This window comes from Osmerus mordax, chromosome 17 (genome assembly GCF_038355195.1).
Source record: "Osmerus mordax isolate fOsmMor3 chromosome 17, fOsmMor3.pri, whole genome shotgun sequence".
NCBI lineage: Eukaryota > Metazoa > Chordata > Actinopteri > Osmeriformes > Osmeridae > Osmerus > Osmerus mordax.
This window is the reverse complement of record NC_090066.1, coordinates 7,730,764-7,744,823: the sequence shown is the minus strand read 5'-3', so window position 1 is coordinate 7,744,823 and position 14,060 is coordinate 7,730,764. Positions and strand designations below refer to the sequence as shown.

Genomic DNA, 14,060 nt, shown 5'->3' with positions numbered 1-14,060 from the left:
TAGACGTGTCCATCAAAAAGATTGCCTGATCTTTAGCACAGTAAGCATGACCTCTCGATAAGACACTGAGGGGGAGAACAGCCCTTTTAAGGTCAACGTTTTGGAGTGCGTTTGATTCAAATGGTTTTCAAAAAGGTAAAAAAAACAAACCAAACACACAACAAGGATGGCAGCCCGTCATCGTTCGTGTCCTAGAAACCCACATGCGTGGCCATGGCGATGAGAATCACCATATAATTTCACATCATATACAGCATCATATGATATACAATATGTCGCTGTATATATGTTATATATCATAGCATATGAAATATATCATGTCTTTATATCATATCAAATTGAGTACAGTCCATGTTAGAAGCAGGTAGGAGGCAGCAAAGTCCAGGTCAGCCTTTAAGGATTCCTGTGTCGCCCAGGGTAACAGGAAGGCCCCTTGCTCGAGGCCTTGTGGCCAAGGGTGGGGTTTGTAAAGCTTGTCACCGTGGCAGCCAATCAGAGGAGAGGCAGAGGGAGAGGGCTGAGGTGGAGAGACAAGCGAGGAAGAGAGAGAGCGACAGGGAGATCTCTGAAGCTCCGCCACAGTCCTTTGCATTTTCCTGTAAATGACAGCAAAAATAACAAAACATAACCATCAAACAAGAAAGGAACATAACCATCCTTTTAAACTCCCATGTTCTCTTTGTCATGAATCCATTTGCTCATTGGCTAAGAGTTGTATCAGTCAACTTATGGACCAATGGGGTACGGACCTGCGGGTGGAAGGCGTGGCAAGACTCGGGTCTCCTGCGGACCTTCTGTGACCTCATCCTGTCACACTTCACCGAGGCATTATGTGCACAGGGGTCAAGGGTCACATACACACACAATGAAAAATATATGTAGTATACTGTAGCCTTGAGTACGTTCATGAAAGTCAACGACAGGAAGCTCTGATTGGTTAAGGATATATTTGACCTCCTTGGGCTCCATAGTAATCGGTCCGTACTGGCGGGAGCAGTCACAGTCTGCTTGGACCACCAGCATCAGTAGGTTACTGTCTGGAACCTGCTGTGTCACAAACATCCTGCACACACATGCAGACAGACACGCACACACAGCCACACACACACACACAGCCACACACGCACACACACGTGTTAAAAATAAACGTAGAAAACAAACACAACAAGAAGTGATTAAACACAGATGAGAACATGAGAACAAAGATGCGATACCACAGTTAGTGGGATATGTGTTGCACTGTGTGAGGTCAATACAGACCCCTCCTTGACTCTCTTAAATACTGTTAGAACTTCTCCTTGATCTTCTACGTGCACCTTTTGTACATCACCTTAGATAAAAGTGTCTCGTAAATGACTAAATGAGTGTGATACTCCAGGTGGCCACACGGCGGTGCCAGAGCACCATGCATGGAGCAGCCAGCAGAGAAGAAGGGTAAACAGCGGGAGAGATGTGGAGGAGATGGAGTCAGGCCAGGCTAGCCTGTGGACTGGCCATAGCTTCTCCAGTCCCTGAAGTCTGTTAATAGTGTGTGTTCATGTTCAAAATGTGTGTGTATGTGAGAGTCTGTGTAAGTACCTGTGAACATGTGGGCATACATGCATGCATGTGTGCACGTGTGTGTGTGGTGTGTGTGTGTCTGTTTCGTACTTCTGGCAGCGCCCACACTTGATAAGGCTGTTGGTCTCCTTGATGGAGGGCTCGTAGACAAAGCTGGGGTACTCTGTATCACATGGCTGCAAGATGTCTCCCTTCTTCTTATGGGCCGCTGGGGACACACAAACCAATCAGAAGATGGGCAGGACACTCACCAGCCAATCAAATGACAGGCTAGGACACTCACAGCCAATTACAGAACCAGGAAGGACACTTTTCAACCAATTTGGTTCCTAGAGATGAGAGCTAAGGTATAACTAGATACTACAGTTAGTACTACTGTGTTTTACTACAATGTTTGTTTCATTTTGTTTTTGACTCATTGAAACTGGTTCCTAATAGATTTGTCTTCATGGATAAATAAAGGGTAAATTAAAAACACACACTACTATACGACTGTACGGATAGACATCTAGTGTGGCCTCCATATGGACCAGTAACTCTGGGGAGTACTTACACACTTGGAAGGACGCCTTGGCTGATGGGGGTGGAGTTAGGATGGTAGGAATGATTGACAGGTGGTGTTGTGATGAAGGTAGTTGCATGGTGGAAGGGAAGAAGAAAGATGGAAAGCGATAGAGGATGTATTGAGAGAGTTTGAGAGAATGGAGGGATAGAGAGATGGAGAAGCATTCATGGATGAATGTTAAGACATGATAGCCAGACAGACAGATGCCAGACAGACAGATGCCAGACAGACAGATGCCAGACAGACAGATGACAGACAGACAGGCTGTGATATGAGGATGGCGAGACAGTCAGACAGGTAGAGAGGCAGACCGGTCTACACACACACACTCACACACAGGTACACACATTATCACACACAGGAACATACCATCTGCAAAGTGCTCAGAGTGCCACAGTCCACAGATGTTGAACTCCAGCAGAAATCTACAAAAACATTATAAATAGAACCGTCCAATCAGATGAGACCATGGTGAGTGAGTGGCTACAGGAAGGTAACAGACCTCAAACTGAAAGTACTGTACTTACAGCAGGAAGTTAGACAGGAACCACTTCAGTGCTGCTACCAGGCCATAGAAGGGCTGCAGGGAGTAGAGAAGAAAAGACAGAGGAAGAGAGAGATGGGGGGAGAGAAATAAGGAGAGAGAGGTGGGGGGAGAGAAAGAAGGAGAGAGAGGTGGGAAAGAGAGAGGGAGAGTGAAAGTGAGAGTATATATTACACATGCTTACAAACATACCATTTACAAGAATAAACAAATCTATATACACAAGTACAATTCATATACACACACACACACACACAAGCTTGGGTGTGTGCACACAGTTGTGAAATATGCATGCTTACACTCAGAAGGGGTCGAGCACTGCTTGCAGAATGCGAACCCATCTTACACATGGCTTGGTAGTCAAACAGAGATACCCTGAGGACACACACACACGCAAACACACCCACACACACAAAAGAAAGTCAAACACATGCATACAAAACATGACATTACGTAATATCCTGCGTTAAATCAAGCATAATACTTTGCCCCCCCCCCGTTTTAAAAATAACGAATCACTCAAGAGAATTCCAACGTAAAAGATGAGGAAGAGAGATACGATGGAAATGAGACCCCCTAGAACGATAGAACGGAGAACCCCATGGAGCTAGAACCCAGAGAAAGACAACCCAGAACCCCTGTCTCAAGAGAACCACCCGGAATGAAAGACTTGTGAGCGCTGACACGTGACCCCACTACGTGAGCGCCCACAGGGCCTGACTGGAACACCATGTGAAGGGAGCAGCACTGTCTGGAAGAATCTAACACTACTGTACTCAGCTAAACATGGCTTCATTTCAATACATCCCAATTAGCAGCTAATACAGACATGTAAGATACATGCATGGACCTACATGGGAATGTTGACTCTCACGTTGACTTTTATGGATTGTGCTGACGCTGTTATACATTGCATTGCTATGATTATGTATTGAAGGCTATAGTGGTCAATAATAGATATTGAGGATGACGCAATACTGGTTACTGATGAGACGCTGGCATGTATTGGAGGTGTGTTGACTGTGGTTGGCTCGTACCTCTTGAACATGCCCATACGGATGAGCTGTGCCATCACCGAGCCGTCCACCTCCCCAAAGAACCTGCCGGTCTGGAGGGGGAGAGGAGGCACGTCAGTCAGGTTCATCCGGCCATTTACATTTGACCTTTTTTATTCTTTTCGTAGACACTTTTCACATCTAACCCTCCGTCCTTTCCCTCCATCCGTGATTGTTTTCTTACCCACGTAAACGTCTCTGTTCCTTTTCATGAGTAGAGCAGCCTCTTCTTTCTCTCCCTCTCTCCGCCCTCTCGTCCCCCCCTCTCTACACTCGACCCTTCTCTCTCTCTCTCTCTCTCTCTCTCTCTCTCTCTCTCTCTCTCTCTCTCTCTCTCTCTCTCTCTCTCTCTCTCCCACTTTCCAATCTCCTCCCTCCCTCCCCCCTTTGCTGTACAGAGTGCATTATTTATTCCTCCCAGCCGACCTGTTTAGCAGTGTTTAGTACAGCGTTAATAGTGGTTCAGGGTTCAGGCTGTGTCATGGGGTTGGTCTGGTGTGTGTGTGTCTCTGTGGGTGTGTGTGTATGTGTGTGTGTATGCATGTATGTATGTGTATGTGTGTAATGTCTGATAAAGATCTGCTCTCTTTCTCCCCCAGGCCTCCTCTCCTCTCCTCGTCCTCCCACCTTCCCCTTTCTCTTCTTCCCTTCCCTTCTCCCCTCCCTCCCTTACCTCCCTCCTATCCCTCTCTATCTCCTCTCTCTCCCTCCCTTCCTCCCTCCTCTCCCTCTCTATCTCCTCTCCCTCCCCCCTCTCTCCCTCCCTCCCTTCCTCATACATGAGTGTGTCTGTGTTTGGGGGGGGGGGGGGGCACCTTGTCCTAGTTACACTGGGAGAGGAACAGCTCAGCTACAGCAACAACACCAGGATGTGAAATATCCACTGTGCTTTGTTCTATGACACAGGTCCCCCTCTAATTACAGCTCCTCGCTCCAGAGAATCAGACGGGATTAGACACAACGGGTGACTAAACCCACGGGAGAGACATTGTTTTCATTTATAGACACACGCCTCGACACACACACACACACACACTCACTCACTCAGTGAGATCATTACTGTTTCCCTCCCAAACCACACAGAGCGGATGTTGTGACTCAGATGTAGTGCCCGCTCCGACCACAAGAGGGTATGTGGAGATGAGCGATGAACCAAGAGTTCAGATTCAGAGGGGTTGGAGAAGTGTATGCTTGTGTGTGTTTATGGGGGTATATATGTGTGTGTGTATGGGTGTGTGAGGGAGCAAGAGGATTATCCTACTCACAGCACGACAATGTTCAGAGAGAGAGAGAGAGAGAGAGAGAGACAGAGGGACAGAGGATAGGGAGAGAGAGGGTGAGAGAGAGAGAATAGGAAGAGAGAGATAGACGGAGAAAGAGAGAAGAGTGAGAGAGGATAGGGAGAGAGAGGGAGAGGGAGAGAGAGAATAGGAAGACAGAGACAGAGGGAGAACAGAAGGAACGAGAGAGAGAGACAGGGAGACGGGGGGAGAGAGGTCCTGATCCTGTCAACTTGTCGGAGCTGTGACACATGTTTGATCCACGTCATCATTCTGGAGCACGACAAGAACACTCCCTCCCTCACCCCTCTCCTCCTCACCCCCCCCCCCCCCCCTCTCCAATTGTAAACCCGGTACAGCTGTGGCCCCTATAGAGAGGGTATATACCAGAGAGAGAGAGAGAGAGAGAGAGAGAGAGGGATAAGGAAAGAGAGAGGGACAAAGAGAGGGGATGAGGGGAGAGAGAGGAGGGAATAGATGGGAGGAAAAAATAGAGATGAAGAGGGGGAGATGGAGAGATAAAAGGAGGGGGAGCGAGGCAGAAACAGAGACACAGTTCCAGATCACCAGAGGGCAGTGTTTCCCTCAGAGCACAGTGACAACCGCAGAACGGCACACTATTCACCTTGAGCGCATTCTAATGGGTCCTGGTATGTGTGTTTGTGTGCATGTAAATATTTGCTATGTCTCACAGTGTGTGTGTGTATGTGGTGTGTGTGTGTGTGTTTGTGGGGGCCTAACATGTCCCGCATCCCAGTGCTCCCCAGTGACTGAAACTGTAATGAGCTGGTGTTGTAGATGGATCTGCATCCCTCCACCCCCTGCACCCGCCCCCCACTACTTCTCGTACCTCCCCTTCCCCTTCTGGTGTGGAGATTAAACTTTCTTAATTCCTCTAAATCCCACAATACACCAGCTGTTGTCCATGGGGGCATCTTATGGCCACTGGTTGAGCGACATACACACACATATGCACACACACACAAACACACACACACACATGTTCCCACACACACACATGCACCCGAGAACATACACACATACCCTCCCTCCTTGCTCTTCTCTTTATCAACCTCTTCCTCTCCTCTTCTCTCCCTCCTGCTCCTTCCAGTCCTCACTGCTTCCATCTCCCCCTCTGCAACCCTCTCCTCCCTGTCTTCCCCTCCCTCTCTCCCCCTCTCCTTCTGTCTCCCCCTCTCCTGCGCCTCTTCCACTCACCTCCCGTTGCTCTTTAGAGATGATGATGAACCCGTTGTTATCGATGAGGTAGCAAGCTATGTCCTGAGGAGAAAGAGAGATGGAGAGAGAGGTGTGAGATGAGGACAACGTCAGATACACACACACACACACGCACGCAGACAGACACATATACATACACAGACACACACACACAGTGCAGCAGACATCTTTACCTCTGGCTCTCATAACTAAACTAATGAGCTGGTTTAATCAGACTCAAGCACTTTTATATTCAGCTATAAAGCAGCCCATAATGAGTCTGCATGTCGCCATGACGAACGCCCCGCCACTCAAAGCAATGGTTCTGTCACATAAGAGGTAAAACAAGAAATGTAATGACAATCACTAAACCGTCATTCATTCTCTCTCTCTCTCTCTCTCTCTCTCTCTCTCTCTCTCTCTCTCTCTCTCTCTCTCTCTCTCTCTCTCTCTCTCTCTCCCTCTCCTATATTTCTCTCTTCCCTTTCTCTTTTTACTCGCTCTCCTTCTCTCCCCCTCTCTCTAGGGTCTAGGCTTACTAGGTGTACAGCCGGGTGGGGTGAGCCAGCCAAGTCGTCTGTCTAGAAGAGAAGCCAGAGGAACCATACACACACACACGCACGTACACACAGGGGATGTGAAGCGACCGACATGAGAAATGCACTTACCACGCTGTTACAGCTCAGCGGACACACACCCTCAACGTTAGTACACTGGAACAGAGAGAGAGAGAGGGGGGAAGGCGTGGGAGAGACAGAGGCAGTTATTTGTGAAGGTCAAGGGTCATATCAGGGTTAAGGCTAGTTTCAGGGTTCAGGTGTGAACAGTGTTTGGTGTGACGAGGTGTGTCTGTTGTGGGTGTGTGTGCATGCTTGTGTGTGTGTGTGTGTGCGCATGTGTGTGTGCATGCACATGTGTGTGTGTTGAGGCTGTCAACAAATGGCACACTGTCTATACAGTCTGTGTGTAGGGATGTGTGTCTGTGCTTGTCTGTGTGTGTATACGTTTAATGATGTGTGTCTGTGTGTCCAGGTGCGTGCGTGTCGAGGTGTGTGTCGAGGTGTGTGTGGGTGTGTGTCGAGGTGTGTGTGCGTGTGTGGAGGTGTGTGTGTGTCGAGGTGCGTGTGTGTCGAGGTGTGTGTGCGTGTGTGTCGAGGTGTGTGGAGGTGTGTGTGTGTGTCGAGGTGTGTGCGTGTGTGTCGAGGTGTGTGTGTGTGTGTCGAGGTGTGTGTGTGGAGGTGTGTGTGTCGAGGTGTGTGTGTGGAGGTGTGTGTGTGTGGAGTTGTGTGCGCGTGTGGTTCACAGCTCATGGTAAGTGTTGGGGAGGATGTGAAATTTGGTCCTAAAAAAGGACAAGAAAAAAGGAGGGTTGAAAGAAAAGAGAAGCTGTCTACTTACATCTGTGTCATTAGGCTGAGAGGCAGGACATCCGCAGGAGCAGAGGGATGGAGGGATGGGAAACAGACGGGGGGAGAGAGAGGGAGAGAGACAGAGAGAGAGAGAGAGAGAGAGAGAGAGGGGGGGGGGGGAGAGCGCGCACAAGAGAAAGAGAAGGCAGGAGAGGGAGAGAGAGAGACAGAGAGAGAAAGCGAGCGAGAGAGAGAAGGAGAGAGAGAAGGCAGGAGAGAGAGAGGGAGGAAGAGAAAGAGATGGAGAGAGGGAGGGAGAGAGAGAGAGACAGAGAGAAAGAGAGAGAAGAGAAGGAAGAGAGTTATTTAACAGTTCAGTTGGTAGTCAGTCCAGTGGAGTTGCAATCACTCTATTGTCATCCTGTGACGTGTTTCCTCATGAGGGGCGTAACACACACACATGGGCACAGTGTGTGTACGTGTGTGGTCCAGGCTGTCTGAGCATGTGCGTATGAAGCTCAGAATGACATGTGACATCACTAAAGCCTGAATTGGATAAAGCAGCCGAGAAGCGCACACACACACACACACACACACACACACACACACCATGCAAAGTGAGCAGGAGGAGACAGCAGCATCTTATATTTCATCGTCTTTCATTCGCAGATAGTTTCTCTTTGTCCAGAAAACTCCCTCTGTCTCCAGAGTTGATGACTTTATTGATTATGAAGCCATGTGACGGATGGATCCGCCCTACTGTGTGTGATTGCGTGCTGGGCAGCACATCTGCCACCTCCTCCACCCTCTGCGCTGAGGACAGAGACAGCCTCAAGCCACAAAGCCCGTTTTACCGTGTTGCTAGGAGGAACAGGGGGAAGAGAGGAGGAGGAGGAGAGTCGGAAGGAGAGTCGGAAGGAGAGGAGATGAGAGAAGTGAGAAGAGTAAGACGTGGGAAGAGATGAGAGGAGGAGAGGAGGATAAGAGGAGGATAAGAGGCGAGGACATGGGAGAGGAGGAGGAGACAGGGAGGAAGGAAGGGAGAGGAGGAGGAGAGGAGGAAAGGAGGAGAGAGTTGTGACAGAACCAGTTACTTTAGCAGCTATGAAATAATGATGCTGGATCAGGCATGGCAGAAGGCTGAACATGTCTTATATAAGCTGTCATAGTTGGTGTGTGTGCGTGCGCATCCACGTGTGTGTTTGTCTGTGTGTGTGTGTGTGTGTTTACCTACACTGGAACAGAGGCATTAGTCAGCCAGGTCTAATGTGCCTTTGGGGCAGACCAGAAATAACCCTTTCCTTTTTCACAAACATACACACACACACACACAGGCATGCACGCACACACACACACACATACACACACACACACACACACACACACACACACACACACACACACACACACACACACACACACACACACACACACACACACACACACACACACACACACACACACACACACACACACACACACACACACACACGTGCGGACAGGACAACCCTTGAGACATCAGTTAACAAGTGTTGTAATCACTCCATACTTCCTGGATTGGTAATCTGGGATGCTGAGAGGGGAGCGCTGTGATTGGCTGGAACTGTGTGACTCACCTGGGAGGTGGTGGCCCAGAACCTGGTTTCAAACATGTCCAGAGTCATCTGTACTCCAATAGCTGTACAGAGAGAGAGAGAGAGAGGGTGAGAGAGAGAGAGAGGGGTAGACACAGGGAGAGAGAGAGGGGGGGTGGAGAGAGAAGGAACGAGATCAAAAATATGGTCAGTAGAGAACAGGAGAAGTGGAGAGAAGGAGGAAGGAGGAGGAGGAGGGGATGAGTTTGGAGAGGAGTAGAGGAGGAAGGGAAAATCAAGGATTTGCCTTTGGGATCTCAATACACATGAGTCATAAAGTTATCAGTAGGAGTTTAAACCGAAGGAATGAAGACAGACAGTCACACACAAACACACACACACATCAGTATGTATGTACGTACAGTATTATAAGTCATGAATGTTGCCCCATCCTCCTTTCCCCTCTCTTTACCCCTCACCTCTCCTCCTCACCCATCCTCTTCTCTCCGTTTCCACTTCCCTTCCTCCTCCTCCCCCCCCCCTCCCTCTCTCCCCTCTTCCTCCCCCCTCCTCCTCCTCTCCCCCTCCTCCCCTCCCCCTTAGCAGGGCTGACACGACATACCACATCAGTATCAAAGCCTCTGTGCTCCCAGCATGCATTTCAACGCCACTCAGGGAAAGCCTTTGCCACAGATTGCTCCCACGCAGTCGTGTCACTGGCTGGGAGAGTTCCACTCAGCCAGACACGACCAGCGGAGCACCGCATTACAATCGTCTGCTCACATGACTGATCAACAGACTGGCATGTCTGTGTGTGTGCGTGCATTTTTTTGGGGGGTGCATGAGTGTGTGTCTGTGTGTGTTTGTTGCATGTATGTGTGGGTGTGTGTGTGCGTGCATGCAGGTTTTTGCAAGTCTGTGTATCTGTGTGTGCAAACACATATAATGCCTAGTCCAATTCTCAGACTGATCAGACGTGGGTGTGTTTGACTGAGTCCTAGTCTAGGTTATAATAATGATATTATCAGTCAAACAGACAAGGACACAATTTGTCAATTCACTAACTAATGAAATGAAGCAGACTTCATTCATTGGGAGGGAAAGACAGAAAGCAAGAGAGAGAGAGATTTACAAAACAAAAACAAGGAAAGACGGGAAACAGATGCTGTATAATACACACACACACACACATACACACTCAGGATTTCCTACAGATCTACAATATATTTCTTCCCTGCTCCTGTGGTGGTTTGTCATGAGGTCATCCCAGAAGGCCTCCTCTTCTCTCACACACAGGCTGGTACAAACACATTGAATCTGTTGGTGCCATTCTAGAAGGTTCTGATAGAGAAAGTAAGAAGTAAATGAGGACAGCTAAATGATCTGGGTTCATTAATCCATGCTATGATGTTCTCCATCGCCTGCAGGGGTCTAATCCTGATTGGCGATTACCCTGGTCTGTCCAGACCGAAGTTTTAATTGCGTTTTTCTAATCACGCGGACATGCTTAGAGAGATCACTTACTCAAAACTGAAAGAGGAGGAATGAGTTTCCTTACCCCTCTCCCTCTCTCCCTCTCTCCCTCTCTCCATCCCTCCTTACCCCTCTCCCTCTCTCCCCATCTCTCCACCCCTCCCTACCTCTCTCTCTCTCCATCCCTCTCTTTCTCCTTCTCCATCTCTCCCTCCCTCCCTCTCTCTCACACCACTTCCAGGACAGAGGGAGTGATAAGTGAGTGTGAATGACTGCTCTCCCTGGTCCACATGCTACACCTCTCCACCTACACACAACCCCACCTCCCTCACACACACACACACACACAACCCCACCCCCCTCACACACACACACACAACCCCACCCCCTCACACACACACACACACACACACAACCCCACCCCCCTCACACACACACAACCCCACACCCCTCATACACAACCCCACCCCCCTCACACACACACACACAGAGGAGAACATGAATGAAGAGGGAGTGTGTGTCTGGCCTGTGCACCTCCAATGTCACGCTCCATCCCTGACCCCTCTGGCAGAGAGACCACACTGCAGTGTGCGTGTGCATGTGTTTTGTGCGTGTGACCTTAGTGAAGGCACAGTAGAAGGCAATAGACCACAGCAGAAGCCAGTAGACGACAGCAGACCACAGCAGAAGCCAGTAGACGAAGGCAGACCACAGCAGAAGCCAGTAGACGACAGCAGACCACAGTAGAAGCGAGGCCAGTCATGCCGAGCGTGTGTTTGTTTTGTATGAAATATTCAGCGCTGCGTCGTGTTGAGCTTTCCTGCTGACGGAGCCCGGACCACGAAAGTGCCCTTCTGAGGGTCTGCGAGTAACAACAACACTGTGTGTGTGTGTGTGGATGTAGGAGTGTGGGTGTGTTTGTACGAGAGTGCATCTTGTGTCGCTCCTTGCCATAGTAATGTACAACAGCCAGCAGCTGCTCACACATACATTACTGTGATGACGTAGGCAAATGTAGAGGTATTCATAGGAGTGGGGGAGGCAGAGGGGAGAGGGAGGTATAGGGAGGCAGAGGAGAGAGGGAGGTATAGGGAGGCAGAGGGGAGAGGGGAGAGAAAGGAATGGGTGAGGAGAGGAGGCAGAGAAGGGAAGGGAGATGGAGAGGAGGTGAGGGAGAGGAAGGAATGGGTGAGGAGAAGGAGAGGAATGGGAGGTAGGAAGACATGAGGAGGGGATTTGAGAGAGGAGGGGGGAGTGGAAAGTGTCAGGGGGTGGGAGTTGGGGGGGATGAAGCTTGATTGACAGGCTTGGCCTTTCCAAAGTAGGGTAGAATTGGTGTTAGGTTTCTAACAGCTAGCTGGAGACAGTGGAACAAGATCTACTGCTAAAAATCCAACCACATACCTGTGTGTGTTGGTGTGTATGTGTGGGTGTGTGTGTGTGCCCAGGGGTGGAGTCTAAATATACGCAGGGTAAAGTCTCGTGGCGACCAGGACGGAAGGAAGGACACTGAGAATGAGGTCACAGTGTTGTCCCCTTCCTCACTCTAAGCATGATGGGAAGGAGGAGGCGGTGAGAGAGAAGGCGGCAGGGAGGAAATGGAAGGGGAGGGGGGGGGGAGGGATGAAAGGAGGGGGGCAGGGAGGGGGGGGGGAGAGAGGGAGGAGATGGGGGGACGGCAGGGTGTGGGGGGGAAGGGGGGAGGGAGGGAGAGAGGAGAGAGAGAGAGGGTGAGTCACCCGCCTGGCAGGATGCATAATAGGAAGTGATGAGCTCATGTGCATTCGATTGGCTGGACAGTAGAATAGATTCACTGCTTAGAGATGGGCCATAGCGGAACATTGATCAAAGAACAAGGAACATTGAACATGGATACCGGATACAGTGTGAATGGCCTCAGTCTAATGGTGTGGATATTCTATGAGGCTGCCAAGGTTGAGCAGTGTGAACCAGGGGTAGATAACCACAGCTGAACCATCCAGTACATGCTTTCAAAACACATCAATACACTAGCTAGGCTGACTGGCTGGCTGGCTGACTGGCTGAATGTCTGAATGTCTGACTGGCTGTGTCTGCAGTGGCCAGGCTACCTTGAGAGCAGATTTTCAGGAACCAAAAAGCAAAACCCACACACACATACACAGTCACAGTCACACACACACACACACACATTTTCTGTAAAACCCCAGAAGTATACACCAGGGACAGGGGAGCTAGGTGGAACACTGCAACAACAGCACATTCTGGAAGGTACACTTATCAGCTGCAGGATTCAACCTTCAAACATCTACATCCCCATTTAGTCGAGGGACCTAGTCACACATCATCCAGTTCTCCTCTCCTCCACCCCCCCCTAGGCCTACTCTGTACCCCTCTCCTCCTCTCCTCCACCACCCTAAAGAGAGAGAGGAGAGGGAGAGAAAGGGAGAGAGAGAGGGAGAGAGAAAGAGGGGGCCATGTGAGTTTAAAGTTGACAGACTAGATAATACCTCTGGATAACAATCAGTGGCTCCTGGGTTTCCGTGGTAACTGATTACTGTTTTTAATCTGAAGAGAAATGTCAAGTCTGCTCTGAGGCTGGTCCGACACACACACACTTATATACATGGATGCACTCATGCACACACATGCAAACCCCCGCTGGTAATCTCTATGTACATCAAGATCTCTTGACAATTCTAATCTTAATCTGTGGATTTCTGTAGCATCCAAACACTCTGCAGGTCCTCCACACACACACACACACACCCACATACACACACACCCACATACACACACACACACGCACACACACGCACACGCACACACACACACACACACTGTGTCTAGATTACATAATGGAGGATGTCTGGTAGTGCCTGAAGTGGTTCTAATTAGTGAAATGTGTGAAAGGTGTGTGTGTGCGTGTCCAACTGTAGCCTTACCTTTCCTCATCACTGTCATGTGACTTGCTGAGCAGTTTACATAATGAAGTACGGTACATGCTACACACGCTCTCTCTCCTTCCCTGCCTCTCTCCTGCTCTCTCTCTGCTCTCTCCTCCCCTCTCTCACTCACTCCGTCCACCACTATCCTCTCATTCACTTTCTCATTCACACTCTCACCCTTTTACTCTCACTCCCCCACCCAACATCCCCCTCCCGTTCTCTCAGCCCCACTCCCTCCCCATTGATGTCACAGTAGGGAGTAGATAACACACCTTTTCATGTTTCAGAAATATGCACATGACCTCTGGGCTAATCACCAGGAAGCAGAGATGGGGGGATAAGAAGAGAGTCAGAGAGGAAAGAAAGAAAGAGAGGAAGATGGGCGAGGACCGTGCCCATGCTAAACTGAATGAGTCACGCAGCGTTTAGAGAGAAGGAAGCAGGGAGCCTCCTGGGCTCGCCTTTCTCTGTCTCTGGCGCTCTCTTTTTCTCTCTCTCTCCCTCCCCCTCCCTCT

General features: G+C 49.6%; 1 protein-coding gene across 1 annotated transcript in view; it reads right to left on the bottom strand.

Annotated features, from left to right (window-relative positions):
- Positions 1-476: 476 nt before the first annotated feature.
- cacna2d4a (calcium channel, voltage-dependent, alpha 2/delta subunit 4a) overlaps positions 477-14,060 on the bottom strand; it is a 55,920-nt gene continuing 42,336 nt past the window's right edge. The window contains exons 27-39 of the mRNA XM_067254999.1: positions 9,188-9,249; positions 7,621-7,635; positions 6,891-6,935; positions 6,223-6,285; positions 3,707-3,777; positions 2,969-3,044; positions 2,653-2,705; positions 2,495-2,550; positions 2,114-2,134; positions 1,651-1,768; positions 948-1,063; positions 750-832; positions 477-596 (exon numbers count right to left, since the gene is read on the bottom strand). Of these exons, the coding sequence (XP_067111100.1) occupies positions 477-596; positions 750-832; positions 948-1,063; positions 1,651-1,768; positions 2,114-2,134; positions 2,495-2,550; positions 2,653-2,705; positions 2,969-3,044; positions 3,707-3,777; positions 6,223-6,285; positions 6,891-6,935; positions 7,621-7,635; positions 9,188-9,249 (899 nt within the window). The remainder of the gene's footprint in view (positions 597-749; positions 833-947; positions 1,064-1,650; positions 1,769-2,113; positions 2,135-2,494; positions 2,551-2,652; positions 2,706-2,968; positions 3,045-3,706; positions 3,778-6,222; positions 6,286-6,890; positions 6,936-7,620; positions 7,636-9,187; positions 9,250-14,060) is intronic.